We start from the raw sequence: 24,224 nt of genomic DNA, 5'->3' as shown, positions 1-24,224 counted from the left end.
GCAAAAATTAATACAGTAGTACCTCAGTTTTCAAACACTGACGAACATTTTGGTTTATGAACACCGTAAACCCAGAAGTAAATGCTTCAGTTTTTGAACACTCCTTGAAAGTCAAACATGTCACGTGGCTTCCTCTGATTGCAGGATCCTGAGGCCTAGCTGTTGGCTGTTTTCGAACGTTTCAGAACTCGAAAGGTCTTCCAGAACAGATTACGTTAAAAAACCGAGGTACCACTGTATAAGATCCGGTATATCATATCATATCGTGTCATATCATATCTGGTCTTATATTATAGTAAATAAGACCAGGTCTTATATCAATTTTTGCTCCAAAAGATACATTAGAGCTGACTGGCTGGCTAGGTCTTATTTTCAGGGAAACACGGTACATATTGACTCTTCTGTAGTTACAAGCGAGGTACCAGCAGGGACCTCCTCCACCTTTGTGACTACAGATTTAACACTTACTGAACACCTACTATATGTCAATCATTGCTCTAGGCACTGGGAATGCAGTAAAACAAATCAAAAGTTCCTGCCTTTGTAAAGCTTCCATTCTAGGGCGAGAATAGTTTACCTGTAGTAAACAAACAAACAAAAAAACCCAGTAAAATATACAGTGTTAAGTGCAGAGGAGAAAAATTAAAGGACTTTGAGTGTGTGTGTATATGTTTGGCTGCAATTTTAAATAGGGTGGTTAAGAAAAGAATTGCTTCAGCGGACAAGTAACTATAGACATGAAAGAGGTAAGGGAGGGAGCCATACCAGACCAGGAAAAAGGATATTTCAGCATTGGGAAAGTAAGTGTAAAGGCAGTGAGGTATGAACAAAAGTGATGTTGGGGCCGCTTTCTGTTTGCTTTATTAGCGCCTAAAGGTTGGAGTGAGCTTATTTTCACACTAAAAACACCACACACACCCATGACTTCAAATAGTCCAACTGTCAAATCTGTAACTACAGCCTGGAATACTTATCTAAACTCCAGAGCCTAATGTGTATCTCCACATGATTACGTCACAGGTAACTCACATTCAACACGTACAAAATTAAACTTTTGCCCAAAATTGTCCTCATATTTTGTATTTCAGAAAAGAGAAACAATTATTGAGCCAATTACCTAAACCAGGACACTTCTTCCTTTTCCTTTACCAACCATACCTAATGCACATCTTAATTTTATTGATTCTATTTTTTTTTCCTGGCCTTTGCATACTTTTCTGCATCCTTCAGAGTGGTCTCCCACTTCTCATTGCTGTCATCTATTGCTGGTTATCCACTGTAATCCCCTTTCCCTTCTCAAAGATTTTGCTACTTTCATTAGATCCTCACTTTCCTGTATCATCTATCTTTTCCTCACTACTGGATTCTTCCCATCAGCATATACACATACTCTAATATCTTTCCTTCTAAAAAACTGTCTCTTAATCCCACATACAACCCTAGCTACCACCTCACTTCGGGGTGTCTTTCCATAGCCAAAATTCCCCACAGTTGTCCACTAAAACATAAGCAGGAACTTTATCTCTGAATTAATGAATAACTATATACATATACACGTCTCCACCTCTTCCCCATTTATTCAACCCACTTTAATATGCTTCCCTCTTCACCGTCCCACTGATAACTTTTTTAAGGTTACCACCAATAATCTTTTAGACATTACTTTCTCTATGAACCTTTTCTTTTTCATTTTTTTCTCCAGGTAGCTCCTGCAAAGATACTTTTTCCATTTTGAGATTAATAAATATTTTTCAGGGAGACACTGTGAAATTATGGAAAATTCCCTTCCTCAAACACTATCGCACACTAATTTTGGCATTCATTGATATTTCATGCATTACAATGAAAACGGACCAAGTCATTTTTCTATTACCATCATTCTTTTTTGACATATAACACTGTATCAGTTTTAGATACATAACATGATTGACATATGTATATATTGTGAAATGATTACAATAAATTTAGTTAACATCCATCACCATAGTTACAATTTCTTAGTGTGATAAAAACTTTTAATATCTACTCTCTTAGCAAACTGAAGGTTTGTACCTTTTGACTACTTCACCCATTTCACCCAACCACCCTTCCACTCTACCCCTCCAACTGTTCTCTGTAAGCTAAGAGTTTGTTTTTTTTTCTTTCTTTTTTTTTTGTTTTTTTTTTAGATTCTACATATGAAGCTTTTAACAGGTCCATGTGTCCCGCCCCCAATAAATCCTAAGGCCTTTCTGTATCTTTTTAAAACTTCTATTCTAGCATTTATTGCCTTTATTGATTTACGTGTTTCTAATTAGACTGTAAACTCTTTGAGGACATGGGCCTAGTGTTATTCTAATATTGTCACATCATAAAACGTTTATTGAAACAATGAATTAATATGGACAGTTTTAAGAGCGACAGAACCACGTGTTAGCTACTGGCAAAAGTTGCCTTGTTACTCTATTGTAATGTTCTGGTTAATGACTGACTTGCTAGCTTAAGAATGACGCTAAAACTAGTTGAAAAAATATTTTCTAGGATAAAAAGCAAAGAGAACGTCCCGCACTACGTATGTACAACGTATCGGTAACATCAAACACATTACGTTGTACAGTCAACAAAGACCGCAAACTGGAGACTTAGATACAAGGTTTGGTGACAGCGCCAACAAAGGTTCTATTTGGACCGCCGCCTCCAGCGATAACCTCTCTACATTTTCAGCGCAGGCTCAAAACCCGAAATAGAAACCAGTACTCGCTTTCTCCCAGGGCCCGACGAAACATCCCGAGTTGGGGTGGCGGTACCGCACGCACCTCCCTAGAGGTAGCAGCCCCAAGCCAGGCTGTGAAGAGTTCGCGAAATTGGAGACTCACCATCAGGAGGGTGAAACCCGCGAGATCCGGGACCGACTCTCCGTAGGGAACAAACATGGTCGCACTGCAGTGGGAAGAAGGAGATGAGTGCCGGCCTGCGAAGAACCGGGTCGGCGGGAAAGCGAAAACCTCGAGCTCTCTAGGTCTGCGCGCTGGAACCCCTAGAGTCCCGCGCTACCCGGGCGGGCGGGGCCAGGCGGACGGGGTCCTTCGATTCCCTCGGCGCGAGGTCCTGAGAGGCCCGTCCACGTATCTGCCGCTCCAGAAAACAGAAAGGGACCTCGAGGGAGGGAGAAATGGGAGTGGAGAGCGCGCATCCGGAGACACTAGCAAGGCAAGGAGTTTGGTTGAGCTGAGGTCGAGAGGTGGGGACCCCGAGGGAAGGGGAGAGGGTGGAGTTGATCAGGCAGAGCTGGGGACAGCTCCGAGGCCTGGTTGTCCGCTGCCGTTTGAAAACAACAGTTGGGCGCCGCCGCGGACGCATCCCGGCCTCACGCTCAGCCCCGGGCTTGATGCGGCGTCGCGCCCCCGCGGGAGCTGCGCGAGGAAAGTGGTCGCGCCAGCTCTGTGCTCACCCCAGACTAACTAACGTTCTGGGGCCGGCTGGGGCACCTGAAGCGAAGGGAATCCGCGTTGAGGCGCCAGCCCCAGCATGTCGCTGCCTCCGGAGAAAGCCTCTGAGCTGAAGCAGCTCATCCACCAGCAGCTGAGCAAGGTGAGGGGCCGCGGGCGCTCTTCCCGCCTGTGGCCCTCAGTGTCCAGCCTTTTGTCCCTTGTCCCGGCCGACTGTGGCACCTGTTTGCTGGGGACTCAAGCAAAGGCTCTGGGACGCAGAGCGTGGGATGTGCAAAGCTCCGGGTTTGAAGCCAGAGGAACTGTCTAGGCTCGATAATGAGAACAAGCTCTGGAAGTGCTAGTAAGGGTCTGAGGTGATAGAACGGCGTTAGTATTATGGGACAGTTTTGAAAATGAAGCGTGTACCAGTGACTTCTGGAAGTCATATCGAATACAAGTTGTGTTTGGAGCAGGTTTATATTCAGAGGTCAGAAATTAGAATTACTTTAAGGGTGGAACTTCAGGTGTCATTGATATTGAACCAAATTGACAATTCTTAAAAGAAGTCATGAAAGAGAGCTTAGTAAGGATTTGTAATGAAAGTATTTGTGATACTTCAGAGCTCAAGAAGAACATTGTGTCTTTGAGGTGCTCAACTGAATGCAAGTAAGCTGAAGTAATAAAAGCTACCGTTTATTGTGCACTCGTATGCCAGTCTTTGTACTAAGTGTTTAGCATCTTTTATCTGAGCCTCACAATAACCTTGACAGGGCACTATTTTTTCCAGATTCATAAAAGGTAAATAAGTTAACTCAAAATTGCATCTAATAAGTTGTAAGGTGAAAGTCATAATTTGGTCCCCTCTCCTCGGTCTGTGTTCTTTTGATTATACTGTACTCTCCAAAGATTGTTTTGGTTGAATGTTATTTGTGGGGAAATAGTAACAAAGGTAGTAGATAACCAGTAGAGATTATTTCTAGAATTTGTAGTAAAAGTTTTCATCTTAAACATTTTTTTTTCCTTTTAAAAATTTCGCCTTTATTATCTTTGAATTCTGGTAACAATTTTACGTTTACTATTTGTTTGAGAAGCTTTCCTGAATTTGGTGTGCTCTCCCATTATCCTTTTCTTTGTCAGTATTTTAGAAAGAAATTAACTAAGTGGCAATATTTGTTTGCTTTGTAATGTGAATTGTAATGTGAGTTTTCTACGTAGATGGATGTCCATGGCAAAATAAGAGAAATCCTTGCTGAGACAATACGGGAAGAATTAGCACCTGATCAGCAACAGTTATCAACAGAAGATTTGATCAAAGCTCTTAGACGTCGTGGAATTATTGACGATGTGATGAAAGAACTTAATTTTGTTACTGTGAGTAATCTTGTAAAGGAGAAAATCTGAGAGTCTAAGCATATTTTGGGGCTTCTTCTTCTAGTAAAACCACTTTAAAATACGGTAGTTTTGCCTAGTAATATCCTTATTTCAAGTATAAACTAATTCTACCATAGAATGTAGATTCAATGTAGGATTATGTATCAATAAAATTGTAGTTATATACCATTCTTCTCTCTCTACAGTGACAGAATTTTCTCTTGTTATTCTCTAGGTCTGTAACTTTAAGTATATATATTTTAGTCAAACATAACCTAGTTGTTTTGCACTAATATTCTATAATTTTTAAAATTAGGCTTATTTTTAAAATAAACACTCTTGGGGCAATATTATCTATGATTAAGAAATTATCAATTCCTTTAAGAAAATAATTGTCTGCATAAGAATCTTCAAAGCTTTTCATACAAATAGGTCAGTAATGGGATGATAGCCTCACTCCCAGTGTACAAATTAGTAAGTAGGCCTTTTGAAAATGAGGCAATAATGAGAAATTGTGACCTGAATACCTGGGAAATATAATGTAGAAATTGGATGGACTTCATAGTACACCAGGGAATAAGTATTTTAATACAGCCTCCTTTTTTGGTTTTTGAGGTTTGTAAACCCATTTGGTATAAAAATTGACCTAATAACAGTTTCTGCTGTGTATGAATATCACTTCCTTATTAAAATCAGTTCACGGTACAATAATAAGCCAAATGTTATATGAGGTTTAGAGAAAGTTTGACCTTGTTTGAGGTATTAAGGATTTTTTTTTTAGCATTCTGTGGACGTTGCTTGAAGACAGTTTAGTTCCTTAACATTAAACTGCAGGACTGACTAGTTGCATCACCGTTTTTGAAGGCTTTTCATTATTTGAACTGTTTGAGGAAAATAAGGGGCTTTATCCTATCTTCTTTTGGTTCGGTTCTTAGTTCCATTATTGGCATTTCTTAACATAATTTTTGTTTCCTGATTTGTTTTGTATTTTTCTGCCTTTCTAGGACAGTGTTGATCAAGAACTTCCTTCCTCTCCAAAGCAATCAGTTTGTTTTACTGATAAACAATCAACGTTGTTAAAAAAAAGTATGTGTATTTCTTTTTAACCTTAATTTACTTGTGGATAGTACTGTCGATAGATGTGCTGTAGTGTTTGTTATTTCATAGAAAACACTTCAATTTTTTTTCCAGAATGAAATACTTATATTTTTGTGACTAATCCAAAAAGCTTCAATTCTGTTTTGCATATCAGAAAATTTAATGGATAGCACAGTGGAAGCAAAATAGGACTGCCTGTTTCTCATGTTTTCATAATATATTTTATAAAAATTGTACAACTGTGTTTTTTTAGTGGTTATGTAATTATCTCACAAGTACACTTTGCTGAGTTGAGATAATTGAGTTGGTTTGTGGAGGTGAAGGAATGGATAGTTGGATAGCAACTAAAGAACAAAGTTATCCTAAACCTTGTCTCTGACTCCTTTCTAGCTGAGAAAAAGTAGCCAGAATACAAACTCAGAAAAAGATGCCATATTATGTATCTTTTCTTCCTTGGGTGCAAATGGTCCTGGTATACAGTAAATTTGTTACTTTTTTCCCCCCAGTCTTTGTTTTTATTTCTGTCAAGTTGTTATTTCCTATTGTCTTGATCACATTCCTTAAGTTATTTGGCAGTTTCCTCATATATATTGCTACTTTACAGCTAATATTGATCCAACACGGAGGTATCTTTACCTTCAGGTTTTGGGTGGAAAAGCTTTCTTGGAACATCTGCAAGAACCTGAGCCTTTACCAGGACAAGTTTGTTCAACGTTTACTTTATGTTTACATTTTCGAAACCAGCGTTTTCGTTCTAAACCTGTTCCATGTGCCTGTGAGCCAGATTTTCATGATGGCTTTTTACTTGAAGTACACAGAGAAAGCTTAGGTAAGGAGCAATAATAAATTGTCATTTAACTGAGTAAATCTCTGAGGTTTTATTGCAGAGTAACTTTTGCTATAACAAGAAATTTATAACCTTTTAAAAAAATTTTCCCCACTGTTCTTTTCTATATAAACTACTACTACTCACCTTCTTGCTTTCTTTTTTGACTGTGTAATGGTTCGTTCTTTAGGAAGAAACATTTAAATACCTGTTAGGTTCATGGTACTATGTTAGGCAAATGCTGGGGATATAGTGGAAAATGAGACATGATTCTTCTCATTTATGAAAGACGATTCGATTTATGGTGTTATGTAACTTAAAGTTTAGATGTGAATCTGTAACTCATTATTATAACTTTAAAATTATGATACTTGATTCCTATAATTGTTTTACCCGTTTCTTCTTATAAAGGTATTTTATACATTTTAATTGTCAATATAGAAATTTTTATATTTGTAAAGTTAACAGTTATAAATTATATCTTCAAAGTTTTAGGTTATTAAGATGGCTAATGCAGCACTAAAATTTATTTCCCCCCCAGTGAAAAATGTTACCCTAATAAGGCAGTTATGGCTTAAATTGCTAGCTCCAAGGTGTTGGGTCTTTCAGTTTTGTATAGATAATATAGGGATTATTTCTGGAGGATTAGGGATAAAGGTAGTTTGGGGATTAATGTTGACATATTTGAAGGCTGTTTTATAGTAGCGTATAGTTTAGTTAAGTACTTTTAAAGAACGAACGTATCTCTTAGTGATCAGAAAATAGATATGCATTAACTATTATAGATAACTCGTCAAAATCTACCAGTGCTCTTAAAAGTTGTGATAGAAATAGGACTGTACTTTTATTCCCAGTTTGTAACATGCTTTCTGAGGCATTACCAAATTATTCTATTTGGTTTTATATAATTTTATCATTAGCATCCTTTTCAATAAAAGTATTGTTTTGTGATGGCCTAACTGAATATGTACTGTGGTATAATTTTTTTTTTTTTTTTTGGTTTGTTGCTAGGTGATGGAACTAGAATGGCTGATTCAACAACAATGTTATCGATAAGTGACCCAATTCATATGGTGCTAATCAAAACAGACATATTTGGTGAGACCACTTTAGTAGCATCCTATTTTCTTGAATGGCGATCAGTTTTGGGCTCAGAAAATGGAGTGACCAATCTTACTGTGGAACTTATGGGTGTAGGTATGATGACTAATATATCATTATTACCGTTTTTGTAGCCACAGTTTGTAAATACATTTTATATTTTTAAAATGCATTTATCAACCAAGAGGGAAACGTTGTAAAAAATAATTTTTTTAGAGTTACAGTTGGACTCTACAATGTTGTAGTTTTGGGAAATGTCTTGAAAAATAGTATGAGTGTAGAACTTCGCAGTCAATCTGGCCTTGTCTTAGAAAGTTTTTTTTTCTGAGAAGTGAATATAGAAATTTTGATGGATTTTTCTTTTTTATACTTATTTGATTATGAAGAAAATTAAGTTTCTACACACATACATACACACATACATGCATACATAAAATACTTCCATTTCAGCACAAGGCAACCCAGAATACAGTGTCTCCTAAATAATACCAGTGGCTTCCTGTAGCAGCAGTTCTTGTGGAATATGGAATAGGTATTTTTCTACCCTTTTTCCGGTGGGAAAGTGGCACTCAAAGAGGTACTAACGTGCTCAGTGTCCATATCAATGAATAGTACTCTTAGAGGACAGAGATGGTCCCTGTTTTATTCACCATTATCTCCTTAGACTCTTGCATACCACTTGCTATGTAATACATATTTACTAATACAATGAAAAACAAAAGCTGTCAGTGTTTTATGCATAAATAACATAATGGAATTACTTTGGTATTGAAACTTAGAGTCATTTCTGGCCATTGACAGTATAGCTTTAGTAATTTAGATTTTGTTAAGTCAAACTCTAAATGTGTTTTTCTTTTTCTTTCAAAAGTAGAGAAAAATGTTTTATGTAGGAGATTTATTTTCAAATGAGATACCCATTATTTGTCTTCAGATATAGGCCTAACATGATAAGCATAGTAATGACCAAGAAACAATATATTCTGATTTACCAAAGAAGTATAAATATTAAACAGTTTTGGTGTGAAGTATATTTGTTTTCTAATTCTTTAAATCCAGGAATGGATTGAAAATTTGTACTCAAATGTGATATGAAAAATGGGAAGGGATAAATGGGAATTACTATTATGAGACAAAGAGTATAACTATTTTCTGAGAATGAAGTGTTAACAGTTGCTTTGACTTTGTATTTAATGTAAGTCAGGTTGGTATTACACATTTAATGAAGATAAAAATTAAGACTCCCAAATCCTTTAGTTCCTAAAAGTCCCTTAAAATGTGATTAGGAAGCTAAGAAAATATATAATTTTCTTATAATTAGATGAAGGCCTTTGTACCAAATAAAAACTAATTTGATTGGTTCATTTTTAATATGAATATTAAGGTGATGTTGAATATTATCCTTATTCCATTTAAGTGGTGAAGCATAAAATTCTTAAAGTATTTTGGTTAGACTTTGATTGACTAAATATGTATAGTATTGAAACCTCTTAAGTTCTAAATATTTATTTACATTTATAGGTACAGAATCAAAAGTTTCTGTGGGAATTTTAAATATAAAACTTGAGATGTACCCACCACTTAATCAAACATTATCTCAAGAAGTAGTGAACACACAGGTAAATAATTCTGAATTTCTCTTCTTTGTGTATTTTTTTTCATAGTGATATATTTACCTCTTGATCCTGGAAAGCACTCTTTTTTTAGAAAATTACAGTTTATTAGTTTTAAGCAAGAGAATGACAATATGATTTGTTTTTTTTTAAATGTCTGTCTTGGGAGATAAAAGATCACTCTATTGTGTGGAGACTGGATTGTACCGGAGGAAGTGTAGAAATAGGGAAGTCAAGTAGGAGACTCTCATATATGAGATGATGGTGGCTTAGATTAGGGTGGTGGAGAAAAGTGCATAGATTTGTTACATATTTTATGGTAATTAAGGAGAATGAATAGACACTGAAAAAAATTTTTTTAATTTCAAGCTTGCTTTGGAACGGCAGAAAACTGCAGAGAAAGAGCGATTATTTCTTGTATATGCTAAGCAGTGGTGGAGAGAATATTTGCAAATTCGACCCTCACACAACTCACGGCTGGTTAAGATTTTTGCTCAGGTTTGTAAGTTGTATTAGAAAAGCTTTACACATGTGTTTGATATTTAATGTTGTATATGTAAATTTCATTTAACTTGATTTTGTAAGATGTATTTATTCCAGACAAATGAAAGTTTATTTGTAAAATAGAATGCTGATTTTTTATTACTGTCTTTCATTGATTTGGTGAGTGATATAACACAGTCTTTGTTTGATTTTGCTTTTCATTTTTAATTGTGTTTTTAAACCATTTTTTAATATATTTGATTTAAAGTGGATGAAAACCCTTTTTGTTTAACATGGAGTGTGTCCTTGATTGGTAGTACTAAATAATTACTATGGCACTTGAGATTTTTATATGTAGATTCAGCCTTTGTGTGCAGAATTGGGGCTCTGGGCATATATAGTTTTTGTTAGGGTATCATCAGCTTCAAGTCACATAGTTGTTTCAATCTAGTTGTGGAGGGTGCAGCTCACAGTGGCCCATGTGGGGACTGAACTAGCAACCTTGTTAAGAGCACTGCGCTCTAACCAACTGAGCTAACTGGCCGCCCATTGTTAGGGTATTTTTTAAAGACAAACAATAATACGTTCTATATAACCAAGATCTCTAAGCCAATGATCAATAGTATTTAACTGTAGCATTTCAACTATGTATCTCTGCCTTTATTTTTTCTGTATCCTAAGCCTGTTTTCTCTCATTAACAAATCAACGTAAAATATATGATTAGATCCATATTTTTTGTAACTTATGAGGAGCCATTCAAGTATTTTGTATGTATGCAGCCTTATATAGATGTACTTATATGAGTATAGTATCGTATTACTTTGATATGCATTATATTTCTTAGATCCTGTGCATTTGTCTAATTTTACCCTGCATTCCCTGGATGTTAGGACAGGCTAAAAGTGGTTCAATTTCTAGATGTGGAGCTTGGGAATGGGAGACCCTAGTTGACGAGTATTGGAAATGAAGGAAATGGCTTCTGACTTACAATAGTGTTGTCTGTGCATTGACTGTCTGGGAAGGCAAGGTAGCAGTGATATCAGGACAACGGCGAAGAGAAACCAATCAAAATATAACTGGCTCCCTGCTATTAGTCTGAGGTGAGGTAATTTATTTAGGTAATCTAGTTAGTCTGAGGTGAGGTAATTTATTGCCATGTGGAATCTGGGACCAGAGAAGACTGGGAGGGGTGGTAGGCGAGGGGCAGGAAGTAGATCAGAGAAATGGCAAATGAAAGAGGAGGAGGAAGAGGATAGGATATGGAGTTAAGGGAATCAAGGAAGTGAGATTTTCTTTTAGGAAATATTACTTAATTTCCTGTCTCAGAATTCATTGTGAGAAGATTTGAACCACGTAAAGTCATTTAGTCTCATGGTAACCATACGAGATTGTCAAGTGGCCAGGCATTGCCACTTTTTGTAAACAGTATGAAGGATAGAGAAGTGAAGAATCTTTTCTAAGTTCAAACAGCAACTCAGTTGTGGCAGACTATTAAATTGTAGTTTGAACTGTTTTGGTTTGACTCTTCCACCTTTTTCCCTATGTAGAGAGTAAATAACATGTTCATTTCACTTAGATTCCTAAAGGTATTTCTTACCACTTCTTCCTATATTTGGCTAGATATGAAATTAAGGAACAACAATATTTAAGGCAGTCAATCTAATTACAGAAACTGTAGTTTTAAATAAAAATTATTATACGTGGTCTGAAAAATGAATTTCCAGTGCTTCACGCACAAGAGGAAATAGTTTACAGTAGCACTATCCACCTGGAATTTTCAGTAGAATTTTCTGCAATGATAAAAATGTTCTATAGCTGTGCTTGCTGTCCAGTGTGGTAACCCCTAGCCATATGTGGCAATTGAACACAAAATGTGGCAACATGACTAAAGAAATGAATTTAAAATTTTATTAATTAAAATTTAAACAGCCACATATAGTTAGTGTCATTCTATCTGACAATGCACATTTAGAGGTTTAATATTGAAAATTTCAAGACATTTAAATAGTTTATGGGTATGTATTTAATATTAGAAATATTACTGTAATGAAACATGTAATGATATATGTTGTATTCCAAGATGCTACTATTGATGATTGGTTTAGAGCAAATGCATCTTTTTTTTTAATGGTTTCATCCCTTTCTTGTCTGTTTGTTAGTGGAGTTACACGAATATGACAAACTGGCCCACACAGGAACTGAATTCCTTTATCCTAACCAAACATCTGTAGAATTCCCAGGTTGTACTTAATCCATTGTTCTTTTTCTCCCTCACTAGCTGATTTGCTATAGTACAATAGTAATTCACTTAATGATAGTTTTTACATTTTCTGTGCAAGAGATTTTAAAATAAGTTATAGAAATTGACCTTTAAGATCATTAAATTTTAAGAAAATATTAATCACTTGAGGATTGAGGCTGTCCTTTTCAGATTGTGTTTTCAGGACCTAATATTCTTACACTACACTAGGTTATTAGTAATGCTGAGTTAATGTAAAAAAAAATCCAACTAATAGTTTTCTAATCTCTTCCAAAATTAGAATTATGATTTTCTGGTTTCAAAATCAGTGCCTGTCAAGCATTGAATGGAGCCTAGTTTGCTTCTGGATTTATTAATTCCACAATCCAATCTATCCCCTTCAATGTTTAAAAAAAAAAAAAAAATTCAGTGCCTGAAGCACTCTGCCTAATTTTCTTCTTTTCTCCTTTCTTTGTTCCTTATTTTCCTTACCTGTCCTTAGTTCTTCTTTCTATTTGAGCTCTTCTAGCTGATCCCTCTGTTTTCTCTCTATTTCTGATTCCTAAGCTATCATAGGGACAGAGAGAGTAAGAGATCACCATGAAGGTGTTTGTTTGAGTGAGTGGGGTCGGAGAGGACAGGAAAGAAATTAGTGCCTTTTAGAGTTGAGAACCATGGGGATAAGTGGAAATCATAATAGTTATTTTGCTCAGCATCATATAAAAATGCCTGATGTTTCTCACTATAATCAAATACAAATAATAGGTGAGTTTTTTTCTTGCTAAGGTATGGGATTATACTGGAGAAGTGATGTTTTTGTGGTGCAGAAAGACATCAGTGGTTCTGATACTTCAAACAGGTGGTGTTTCTGTTCGCTGAGTTAGGTCTTATTTCTGAGGAACCTTGCCATAATAGAGAGTGTTAAAAATACTCTCTAGGGGTGGCCAGTTAGCTCAGTTGGTTAGAATGCGTACTCTTAACAAGGTAGCAGGTTCGATTTCCACATGGGCCCGTGAGCTGCGCCTTCCACAACTAGATTGAAGACAACGACTTGAGCTGAGTGAGCTACCGTTGAGCTGCCGGTGGCTCAGTTGGTTAGAGCATGTGCTCTTAACAAGGTTGCTGGTTCGATTCCCACATGGGATGGTGGGCTCTGTGTGCCCCTGCAACTAGATTGAAAACGGCAACTGGACTTGGAGCTGAGCTGCACCCTCTGCAACTAGATTGAAGGACAGTGACTTGAGTTGGAGCTGATGGGTCCTGGAAAAAATACAGTTACCCAATTTAAAAATAAATAAATAAATAAAAAATAAAATCACATTAAAAAAAATAAAATCCTCTCTAAACTTTGAATACAAAGTGGCCCTTTGACTTTGTCATCTTAATAATCCTGAAGTTAAGGGAAATAAGGCCTTTTTAATATTAACTCGAAAAGCACAGTGGTGGACAGTCATCAGAGGCTCTTGTATGCACAGTAGTTACTCAGTTCAAGTGCTAGGATACATCTGTATTTAAAATGTCAGAGGTTTTCCTAAAATAATTTTCAAAACTCTGTTTTTAATTGACTTAGCTAACAAATCATTGTTTCCTGTAGATCTCCAAGTGTAATGAAAACATTAAAAATGATCATTGTTTTATTAGCTAATCAGAAAAGTTATTTGTTCTGTCTGGATATATATTACTAAATTCTGTATGATAATATGAAAGAATACTTTGGCTTATATCCCTTTTCCAGCTCCCACCCAGCTACCTATTCTTTTCTTAGAGGAAGTTTTTTTTTAAACTTTGAGAAATAAATGACAAATATATTGTATATGTTTTAAGTGTACAGTATGATGATTTGATATACGTATACATTGCGGAATGATTACCAAGATCATGATAATGAACACATCCATCATCTCACCTGTTAACTCTTTTTTTGTGTGGTGAAAATGCTTAAGATTTGTTCTCCGCAACTGTCAAGTTTATGATACTGTATTATTGACAGTCACCATGTTGTAAGTCAGATGCTCAGAACTGATTCTTCTTATAACTGAAAATTTGTATCTTTTGAGCTACGAGTACATCACTGCATTCCCCCTGTCACCTCAGCCCCTGGCAACCACTATTCTCTTCTCTGTTTCTATGAACTCAACTTTTTAAAAAAATAAAGATTCTGCATATAATTGATACCATGCAGTATTTGTCTTTGTCCAGTTTATTTCACTTAACATAATGCCCTCCGGTTCATACATGTTGTTGCAAATGGCAGGAGCTCTTTCATTGTTATGGCTAAATAATATTCCGTTGTATATGTATACCACATTTTCTTTATCCATTCATCCATTGAAGGACATTTTGGTTTCCATATCTTGACTATTGTGGGGTGGCCGGTTAGCTCAGTTGTTTAGAGAGTGGTGCTAATAATACCAAGGTTGCTGGTTCGATCCTTGAGTGGGCCACTGTGAGCTGTGCCTTCCTTAAAAAAAAAAAAAAAAAAGGAATGCTAATATCTTGGCTATTGTGAATAATGCTGCAGTGAACGTGGGTGCGCAAATATCTCTTTGAGATACTGATTTCAGTTACTTTGAATATATATCTAGGAGTAGGATTGCTAGATCACATGATAGATCACATGATAGTTCGAGTTCTTACTGTCCAAGTCTTTGGAATTAGCTCAGGGTTTGAATCCTGGCCCTGTTGCATAATGGCTGCAGCTTCAGTTACTTCAATTGTGAAATGAAAGTAATAGGATGTTAAAAGGATTAAAAGAGAAACTGTATGCATAGCACTCAGCAGCCTAGTGCTAGGTATATGGTAAGTACTTAGTGATATCCAGAATTATTTTATCCCACATTAAAGTATTCTAAGAAAATTCTGTTAAAATTGGAAATTATTAATCTGTCATTATCGATATTGTTTTTTCCCTCTTCCACCAGGATGAAAATGGGATAAATAGACCAGTCTGTTCCTATGTTAAACCACTTCGAGCTGGGCGGCTTCTGGATACTCCAAGGCAAGCAGCAAGATTTGTTAATGTCCTTGGCTATGAAAGAGCCCCTGTTATTGGAGGAGGAGGTAAACAGGAACAGTGGTGCACTCTGCTCGCTTTTCTCTGTAGAAACAAGGTATCCTACACAATAGAATTAAAAAGCAGTATGTTGTAGTTATTGTGAATTTATGGTACATTTGTAAAATAATTTACTTAGAAAACATGTACATATTGTGAACTTGAACAAGTCAGAATCTTTTCACCATTTTTGTTAGCATTGAAATATCAATTAAAAAAAAGCTTAGCATCTTTATTTTCTTGTTTAGTTTCTTATTTAATGTAATGTGATTTCTGTGAAGTAGGGAATCTTTAAGTACTATAGTGTCAGAGACCAAGATATAGAGGTAAATTAAACAGTGAATTGGAAATAGTGCTAGGACCAGAACCATGGTCTTCTAGTACTACTGATGAGTTAAAATTTGCCTAGATGATGCATTTTTTTTTTTTTTTAAAGAAAATGGTAGTACAAAATATATGGAAAAACTATTTTGGACTCATTGGTGTTTTGATTCATCAAATATAAGTATATATTTAAGAATTTGTATAAATTTATTGATGTTAATTAAACTTTAAATGAATTGATTTCATTAAACTGATTTTATAGATTATAGTATATTTCCTAATCTGTGTTCTAAAAATGTTGATGATATAAAAACAAGTCTTTAACATTCCAATTCTGTTGAAACAGAACTGAAAACAAGAAATTTATTTAATGTATTATTGTTTTGACATAATTTTGTTTAGTCCGAAGTTGTATAAGTAATATGGGTATTCACAAGGCAAAGCTTATACAGTGGAAGAAACTAGATTAGAGATTGATTTGTCAATTAGAAAGATTTTGTCTTAAAGATAATTGAAAACAGTAAAACATTTCTTATCAAAATTATTTGACTTATTCCCAAGCTATATTTCCCAAAAGTTGTGTGTATGCATTTAAACTTTTAAAAAAATTAAATTTATTGAGGGTAACATTGGTTAATAACATTACATACATTTCAGATGTTCAAATTTATAATACAACATTTGTATACTCCATTGTGTGCTCACCACTCAAAGTCTGGTGTCCTTGTATCACTATGCATTTGACCTTCTTTGTCTTCCTCGTCCTCTCCCACCTCTCTTCCCCTCTGGTAACCACCATTCTGTTGTCTATATCTATGTGTTTGTTTTATTTGGTTGGTTGTTGCTTTTTGTTTTATATCCCCTGTATAAATGAATCGTGGTTCTTGTCCTTTTCTGTCTGATTTATTTCACTTAGCATGATACTCTCAAGAGGATTTAAACTTCATTTCAAACAAAGTAAGAATGGTACATATTAAAATTATTATGTAAATAATTCTTTTGTAAAACAAATAATCACCCCTTTGATTCACTAGTTTATCTAAGTTTGTTTAAAGAGAAAGCACATCTTAAATTAGAAACTTGAAAATTATTTAAAATATTTTTCTTGTACAAACAACGGCATTACAACAGTAAAGGTGAAATTTCACCCATAATTCTATTACAAATTTATTATGTCTTTTTGTATTTTCTTGTTATGTGTCATTTCTTTCCATAATTATAATTAAGGTATAAATAAAATTTCGTGTTCTGCTTTATAATTTAGCATTATGCTTTGAACATTTTCCCATGTGTTGCTACATTTTTATAATCTCCATCTTTTAATGACTGTATAAAGTTTTCTTGAATTGATATACAAAATCTACTTAACTATTTCCCCATTGTAGGAACTGTTTTCCTTTTAAGTTAGGCTTGCTTCCAGTTTTTTGATATCATTAAGAATGAATTTTTGGGGCTGACCAGTGGCTCAGGTGGTTGGAGCGCCGTGCTCCTAATGCTGAGGTTGCAGGTTTGATTCCCACATGGGCCAATGAGCTGCGCCCTCTACAGCTAAGATTGTGAACAACGGCTCTCCCTGTAGCTGTGCTGCCATGAGCAGCCAGAGGTCAGCGTGAGCTGCTGTGGGCTACCTCAGGCTGCTGTGCTGCCATGGTCTACTGGCGAGAGCTGCTGTGAGCGGACAACAGGCGACTGACTGCCTCAAGCAGGGGATGGGGAGGGGGCAGCAAGGCTCATACCAGCATGGGCCAGGGAGCTGTGTCCTATACAGCTAGACTGAGGAACAATGGCCTGAACTGGAGCAGGGCGGGGAGGAAGGAGGGTGGGAGAGAATGAATTTTTGCATTGAATATCTTTGTATTGTTGGGGATTTTTGAAAATATTTTTAATATAAAATCTATAGAAATTAATGGGTCTAAAAGGTTGGATATTAAATTTTTCTAAAATCAATTTAATGATTATAAAATGCTATTTGTTTTATTATAGTCAATTAAAAAACAACAGTGTAGAGCCACTAATGTAAAATTTTGGGGGAAAGAAATCATCCGTTCTAACACTGAACCCAGTAGTTACATTTACTTTTGCATATTACCTGTAGTCCTATGTTTATTAAATACATATCTTCATGTAATTTTAGCCTTACTGTTTAATATTTTAATATTTTTTTCACAGAACATATTATCAGATATTTTCTATTATTTTTGTATTTCAGTTAATTTTTAAAATTCTGGAAGTAATATCAAAGAATGTAGGAAATAGAAGGGAAAATTATATTATAACCACTAATTAAAGCCGTTGTTGGCGTTTTATTGTATTCTACCCAGTCACTTTTACTACATATTTATTTCCTTAAAATGATTATATATTGATACTTGAAGTGATTGTTTTAATGTTTTTGTTTTTAAAGATTTTATTGGAGAAGGGGAATAGGACTTCATTGGGGAAGAGTGTGTACTTCCAGGACTTATTCCAAGTCCAGTTCTTGTCCTTTCAATCTTAGTGTGGAGGGCGCAGCTCAGCTTCAGATCCAGTTGCCGTTAGTTGCAGGGGGCGCAGCCCACCATCCCTTTCGTGAGTCCAATCGGCAACCTTGTGGTTGAGAGGATGCGCTCCAACCAGCTGAGCCATCTGGGAGCTCAGCGGCAGCTCAGCTCAAGGTGCCGTTTTCAATCTTAGTTGCAGGGGGTGGAGCCCACCATCCCTTGCGGAAGTTTGAGGAGTCAAACTGGCAACCTTGTGGTTGAGAGCCATGTAGGAATTGAACCAGCGGCCTTTGGTGTTAGGAGCACAGAGCTCCAACCGCCTGAGCCACCGGGCCAGCCTGTTTTAATGTTTTGAGTATTTCCCCCTTTGTTTGCATTTCCTGCTTTTTGATTTTTCAGCATGTCTGTTCATGTCCATTTGCTATTCATTTTTAAAATCTTACTGCTTTTCTTTTTGTTTGTATGTGTTCTTTATAAAGTTTTGAATCTGAATGTCCCCTTTTAAAGTGTATATGTTATGACTATTACATTTTTTAGCACTGACTTTGTAAAATAATTTAGGCTCTTCTAAATCTGGTATATTCTCTTTTCCCCACCGCGTTGTTTTAGCTTAACAGTGGACTAATGGTTAAAAGTGAAAATTTTAATAATGCTTTTTAATTGTAATTTTGTATTTAAATATTTAAGGAGGAAACAATATGAACAAATACTTAATTTTAATTCATTGTATTTTCTAGGGTGACTGTGAAGATCATGCTAACCTTCTGTGCAGCCTTCTTCTTGGATATGGATTAGAAGCCTTTGTCTGTGTTGGGACTAAGGCAAAAGGAGTACCTCATGCATGGGTTATGACTTGTGGAACTGATGGAACCATCACTTTTTGGGAGAGTTTAACAGGACACAGGTTAGCAAACTAAGTTTATAAGGATATGAAAATGAAGATGTGAATGTTTTAAATTATAGATTTTGTTTATATTGATAGTGCTCAAAGGTACAAATTGATAATTTTAGTTATTAGAGCCTTTTTGATGACTGTGTAAAAAATTATTTCAATTAAGATAGCTATGTAATTAAACTCTAAGAAAATTTGTACACCTTAAATATTCTTTACCAACATGATACTGGTAAAAAGTAAATTATATTTACTTTTTATTTTATGTAATTGGAATATGTTTTTTCTGCTGATCATCTCTAAGCCTGAAAATAAATTCAAGTTGTAAATCATGATTTCTTTTGAAAATTTGATGTCACCACCTCCTGTTGATAAATCCACTGGACATTTTTTTTCAGTCCTTTTGCCTATCATCAGATTTTGAAAAGACTTAAATGCTCCCTCTTTCCTGGACCATTCTCTTTCCTTAGCTTCTCTCATAGCACTGTCTTTCAATTTTCATTATTTTCTTTGGCTCTTGTCAATTTTCCTTTATCTTGTCTTTACTTTTTTTTTTAATTTAAAAAATTTTTTTAGTTACAGTTGACATACAATATATTAGTTTCAGGTGTACAACACAGTGATTAGACATTTATATAACTAATGAAGTGCTTTATCTTGTCATTAAATGTTGAAGATCTAAAGGCACAACCCTGTGCCCTCTTCTCATTTTTCTGTGTTCTTTTTTCCCCTGGTCGATAATCATTTTGGTTAGTCATGCCTCATAATGTATAGCTGAATTATTTAAATTGTGTTATCTGAGATAGACACTTTTGATCTTAACGATATACATAGAATATATTCTTGTGTTAAAGAAATAAAGTTGATTTCTATTTCATAAGATGTGTTGTTATTCAGTTAACATAGACTAATCAAATTATGAGAGTATAAGAAGGAAAAACAGTTATTAAACTTTAGTTCTAGGAAGCAGTTATGGCTTTATGTGTTAGAATAATATTTTTCCTAGTAAGATGCTACCTTCTTAATTTTTAAGTTCTTGGTATATAAAATTATGATTTACCCTTTTTAGATACATCCACAAATCTGCCAATCCTGATGAACCTCCAATTGCTGAACAGTCCAAACCGTTGTACCCGTATCGAACAATTGGTTGTGTTTTCAATCATCAGATGTTCCTGGGAAATTGTCAGCCCTCTGACTCAGTAGAAATATGTGTATTTGATTTGAATGATGAATCCAAATGGAAACCCATGAGTGAAGAAGCAATTAAATCTGTGTGTGCTCCAGGAGCTACAACATCCCTTCCTCCCTTTCCACCTCTATGTGCATCCACGATCGATGCTTCAGTAACAAGTAATGAAATAGAAATGCAGCTAAGGTTACTAGTGTCAGAACACAGGAAGGTAATTAAAACTGAAGTTTGTAGTTGCATGCATTTTTTTCATGTGTTTATGTATTAAATATTTTTGGCACGTGTGATAGTGCCAGTTACTGTTCTAGATCTGAACAAAGTAAATACAATGCCTACCTTGATGAAGCTTTAAGTTTTGAAAGTCATGAGAGTTAAGTTCTGAGACTCAGAAGTTTCCAAATTCACCAGTACTTCTAGAATTTATTCCTTCCTTCTGGAAATTAAGAATGGTGGACTTGTTCAGACTTTTGCTGAATCCACTGTTTGGATTTCCTCTTTGTGAAGTATTTATTCAGTCATTCCGTATTAAAAATAAATTGGGTTATATTTTTCTCATATGCATTTTTTCCCCCTGGTTTGTTTTCCTATTATACAAAATTGGGTAGGTATAAAGTGATATCCCCATTCTGGCTTTAATTTGCATCTCCCTGATTACTTATGTGATCAAGCCTCTTATTTATTAGCTATTTGGGTTTCTTCATTTGTAAAGTACCTTAACAAAGACATAAAAAGCATTAATCATAAAGGAAGAATTACTATATTTTAAGAACTTGTGTTCATCAAAAGAAACCATTGAGATAGTGAAAAGAGCAGCTTTGGACTGGGAAAAGTTATTTGCAGCACATATAACCAACAAAGAACTAGAATCCAAAACTCCTACAGAAGATTTATTTCTAATTCACCTTTGGGGGTTCCCCAATAGACTCCCCACCTTGGGTGAGTCCTGTTTTCCATGTTCCTTGAGGCCATCAAAGACATTGATTTATCAGCTGTGTTCTCAGGGCTCCCAATTACTCTTAGCTTTAGCCTCTAAAATATTCCTTACTCACTTGCTAGCTCATCAAAGCATTTAAAAGCATGTTTTGGAAAATCTGGCATCTGTAGTGTTTCCAGCAATAGGGTGGTCAGTGACCTAGTTCATTACACTGCTGGAAATGAAAGCCCCTCCTTATTGTCTCTTTCCATCACTTGTGTTGCCTTTTAGTCTTTTTTTGGTCTTGTTTACAAATGAAATCAGTATTTTGTTACATTAGAATAATTATTTTGTGTAGAAAAAGAAAATGAAACTGAGCTAGATGCCAGTGTTGATCACTAGGTAGCTAAATTGATGTTACCTGTAAACCAGCAAGTGAGATTTCTTTTTGCCTCAGGAAAAGTATGATGATTGTGGGATCTCTTGGACCTAATTTAAACCTTGAAAGTGAAATCGGGAAATGCTAAAGATCTATTATGATAAACAAACTATTAATGTTGAGAAATTTTTTATGTTTGGAACAATTTTTTAAAAATACCATGTGTCGGGGGCGGCCGGTTGCCTCAGTTGGTTAGAACGCAGTGCTCATAACACCAAGGTTGCCGGTTCGATTCCCACATGGGCCAGTGAGCTGTGCCCTCCACAACTAGACTGAAAAATAACGACTTGACTTGGAGCCGATGGGTCCTGGAAAAACACTGTTCCCCAATATTCCCCAATAAAAATTTTTTAAAAATATCATGTGTCTAGCTATCAATAGTTCATTCAGTGTTAGAAGTAAAGTCATAATTGCCTTCAGTGGTCCCTAAAAATATGTTTTAAGCTCTCTAAGGGTCTGTAGAATATCGTCTTCACCTTTTTATCTTTTGCAGTATAAAAATCAGTACTTTTTATGGGGTAAATGTTCAGTAAATATTTGAGTTTAATTATATATACAATTAGTTTGTTGATTTTTCTCCCTTACTACAGTTTAATTTATGGTAAGAATAATCAAATTAAGCAGATTCAATCTTACTAAACTTTTTAAAGTTAAGTAAAATGTGACCTCAAAGTTTACTGACACTATTCCATAGTAGGACTATTCCACATGGTCTTTTCTAATGGATATTAAGGAAGTATAGGATTTGGAGCCTTCACTAACACTATATATTGATAGTTTTTTGGTTATTTCTTTAAGAAGTAAAATCTGATGCCTGTAGTTCCTTTTATTTTTTACTTCTATGTATCCTTATAATAATAGGAAGTTTAAAAAATTATGACATTTTAAAAATCTTGGCATACATTAAGATAGTCAATATTTTTGTTATAATTGGTTTTTAAAATATTAATGAATTTCATTTTTTCTCTTTTGATTGTTATAGGATCTTGGCCTCACTACTGTTTGGGAAGACCAGCTTTCCTATCTCTTATCACCAGCTTTGGCTTCTTATGAATTTGAGCGTACAACAAGTATATCTGCAGGCAATGAAGAATTTCAAGATGCTATAAGGAGGGCTGTACCTGATGGTCACACATTTAAAGGGTTCCCAATACATTTTGTGTATAGAAATGCAAGACGTGCATTTGCCACATGTCTTCGGTAAGGTGGAATTTATGAATTCATAAATGTTTTCGGCTTAGGAACTTTAGAAATCAGTTAGTCTAGTAGTTCTTTAGGAATGATTTCAGAATCAGTGGGGAACTTCTATGACTTGCCCTCCTTGCCACAGATTGTGATTCATTAGGTCTGAAATGTAGCTTTAGATGATAGTTTGGGATACTTTTCCCAGTGATTTTGGAGCATTCTCAGTTGAGGATCTCTGATCTTGACTAGTGTAATTTTTTAAATTTATAGACTGTGAGGAAACAGTCTATAATTTGAAAAGCTCGACCATAATTAAAGAGCTGTTGGTAGCAGAGACAGGATTTTAAAATACTTAAAATATTGACTTACTTGGAAATAAGAAAGTAAAGTTTATGTTTACCTCTTGAATAAATTTTCTTTCTTCTGTAGGTCTCCTTTCTGTGAAGAAATAATCTGTTGCCGTGGAGACCAGGTGCGACTGGCAGTTCGAGTCCGAGTGTTTACTTACCCTGAATCTGCATGTGCTGTTTGGATCATGTTTGCTTGTAAATATCGCTCGGTATTATAGGCCTACAATTTCTATAAGAATATACCCATGTTTTATTGGAATTTTACATGTTGTATATTACTAGTTGCTTACAGGTTATTTTAAAAATCACAGTCTGGCTTGGATGTCACATTTCAATTTTGTATATACCTGACTGATAATGTTTGAAAAATATCATGATGTGTATATTTAAAAATTAAGGATGAAAAACTTGTATAAATCTGAGTGGAATTTAGTATAAATTAAGTGTATATTCTATTTTAATAAATGCTGCTTTGTTTACAGGTAGTCAGTAGTTTAAATATGAACATAAAATTTACTCAGTTTTCTTTGTTAATAGGTAATCAGAAAGATATTTGATGGTTTGAGCCATAGTAAAATCAATATCATTGTCACTGATTAATGGGATGATTATTTTACATAAACTCAGAGAAATTAATGTCACAATGGATTTATTTATCACATGGATGAAAAGACAGTTTGATGAATTAACGCTTTTGTGGTTTATCCATGGCCATAGGGATATTTATGATTTTCCAGAGATTTATGGGAAGATTTTAATGCAAGAGTCTTGTACTTTTCCTAGTCCAGTACTAGGAAAAAACTAGTACTGGAAAAACATAAGTATTAATAACAACAAACCTCATATGAAAGTATGTGAATAATTTATAAATATTTGTTAGTTTTATTATAAAAACGAATTAGGTATTTTAGAAAGAAATTTGTCATACCCTTTTGTTGTTATACTGATACATTTTCTGTAATTAATATTGGTAGTCTGTTGCTGATTTTCAGTGATCAAAGATTCATTCCAGCCCCTTCATCGATTCCATTTTCTGAAACCACATTTTTTTCTTTTTTTTTATTTCATTGTGATTAAAAACATCAGCATATATGTGACTAATCTAAATCCGAGAATCATTGTGTGAGGCCGCTGAAAACAAGCATATCTGAGTGACTCCATGCTTATATTTATTTTAAAATTGAGCATGTTTTAAAAGTTAATTTTAAAGTTGAGCAAGTTTTAAAAGTGAGCAATAAAGTGAGTGCTAAAAACACTA

At 35.0% G+C, this 24,224-nt stretch overlaps 2 protein-coding genes across 4 annotated transcripts in view; one reads left to right on the top strand and one right to left on the bottom strand.

Moving 5' to 3' along the window:
- PSMG2 (proteasome assembly chaperone 2) overlaps positions 1 to 2,989 on the bottom strand; it is a 16,499-nt gene extending 13,510 nt beyond the window's left edge. Inside the window, exon 1 of the mRNA XM_019711342.2 lies at positions 2,856 to 2,989. Coding sequence (XP_019566901.1) covers positions 2,856 to 2,912 — 57 coding nt within the window. The 5' untranslated portion in view covers positions 2,913 to 2,989. The remainder of the gene's footprint in view (positions 1 to 2,855) is intronic.
- Positions 2,911 to 24,224, top strand: CEP76 (centrosomal protein 76). 3 transcript variants are annotated; one of them, XM_074340404.1, is made up of 12 exons: positions 2,911 to 3,189; positions 4,626 to 4,781; positions 5,786 to 5,867; positions 6,484 to 6,708; positions 7,717 to 7,902; positions 9,325 to 9,422; positions 9,786 to 9,914; positions 15,061 to 15,249; positions 18,733 to 18,899; positions 19,957 to 20,290; positions 22,414 to 22,631; positions 23,046 to 24,224. In XM_074340404.1, exons 1-12 carry the CDS (start codon positions 2,911 to 2,913, stop codon positions 23,182 to 23,184), a joined length of 2,202 nt encoding a protein of 733 aa, XP_074196505.1. In that variant the 3' UTR covers positions 23,185 to 24,224. The 3 variants fall into 3 exon arrangements, with proteins under 3 accessions (XP_074196505.1, XP_019566899.1, XP_019566900.1); XM_019711340.2 differs by lacking the exon at positions 2,911 to 3,189 and adding an exon at positions 3,252 to 3,570; XM_019711341.2 differs by lacking the exon at positions 2,911 to 3,189 and adding an exon at positions 3,613 to 4,076.

This window comes from Rhinolophus sinicus, linkage group LG09 (assembly GCF_036562045.2).
Source record: "Rhinolophus sinicus isolate RSC01 linkage group LG09, ASM3656204v1, whole genome shotgun sequence".
Taxonomy (NCBI): domain Eukaryota; kingdom Metazoa; phylum Chordata; class Mammalia; order Chiroptera; family Rhinolophidae; genus Rhinolophus; species Rhinolophus sinicus.
The sequence above is the reverse complement of the archived record's forward strand: the minus strand, read 5'-3'. Positions and strand labels throughout refer to the sequence as shown.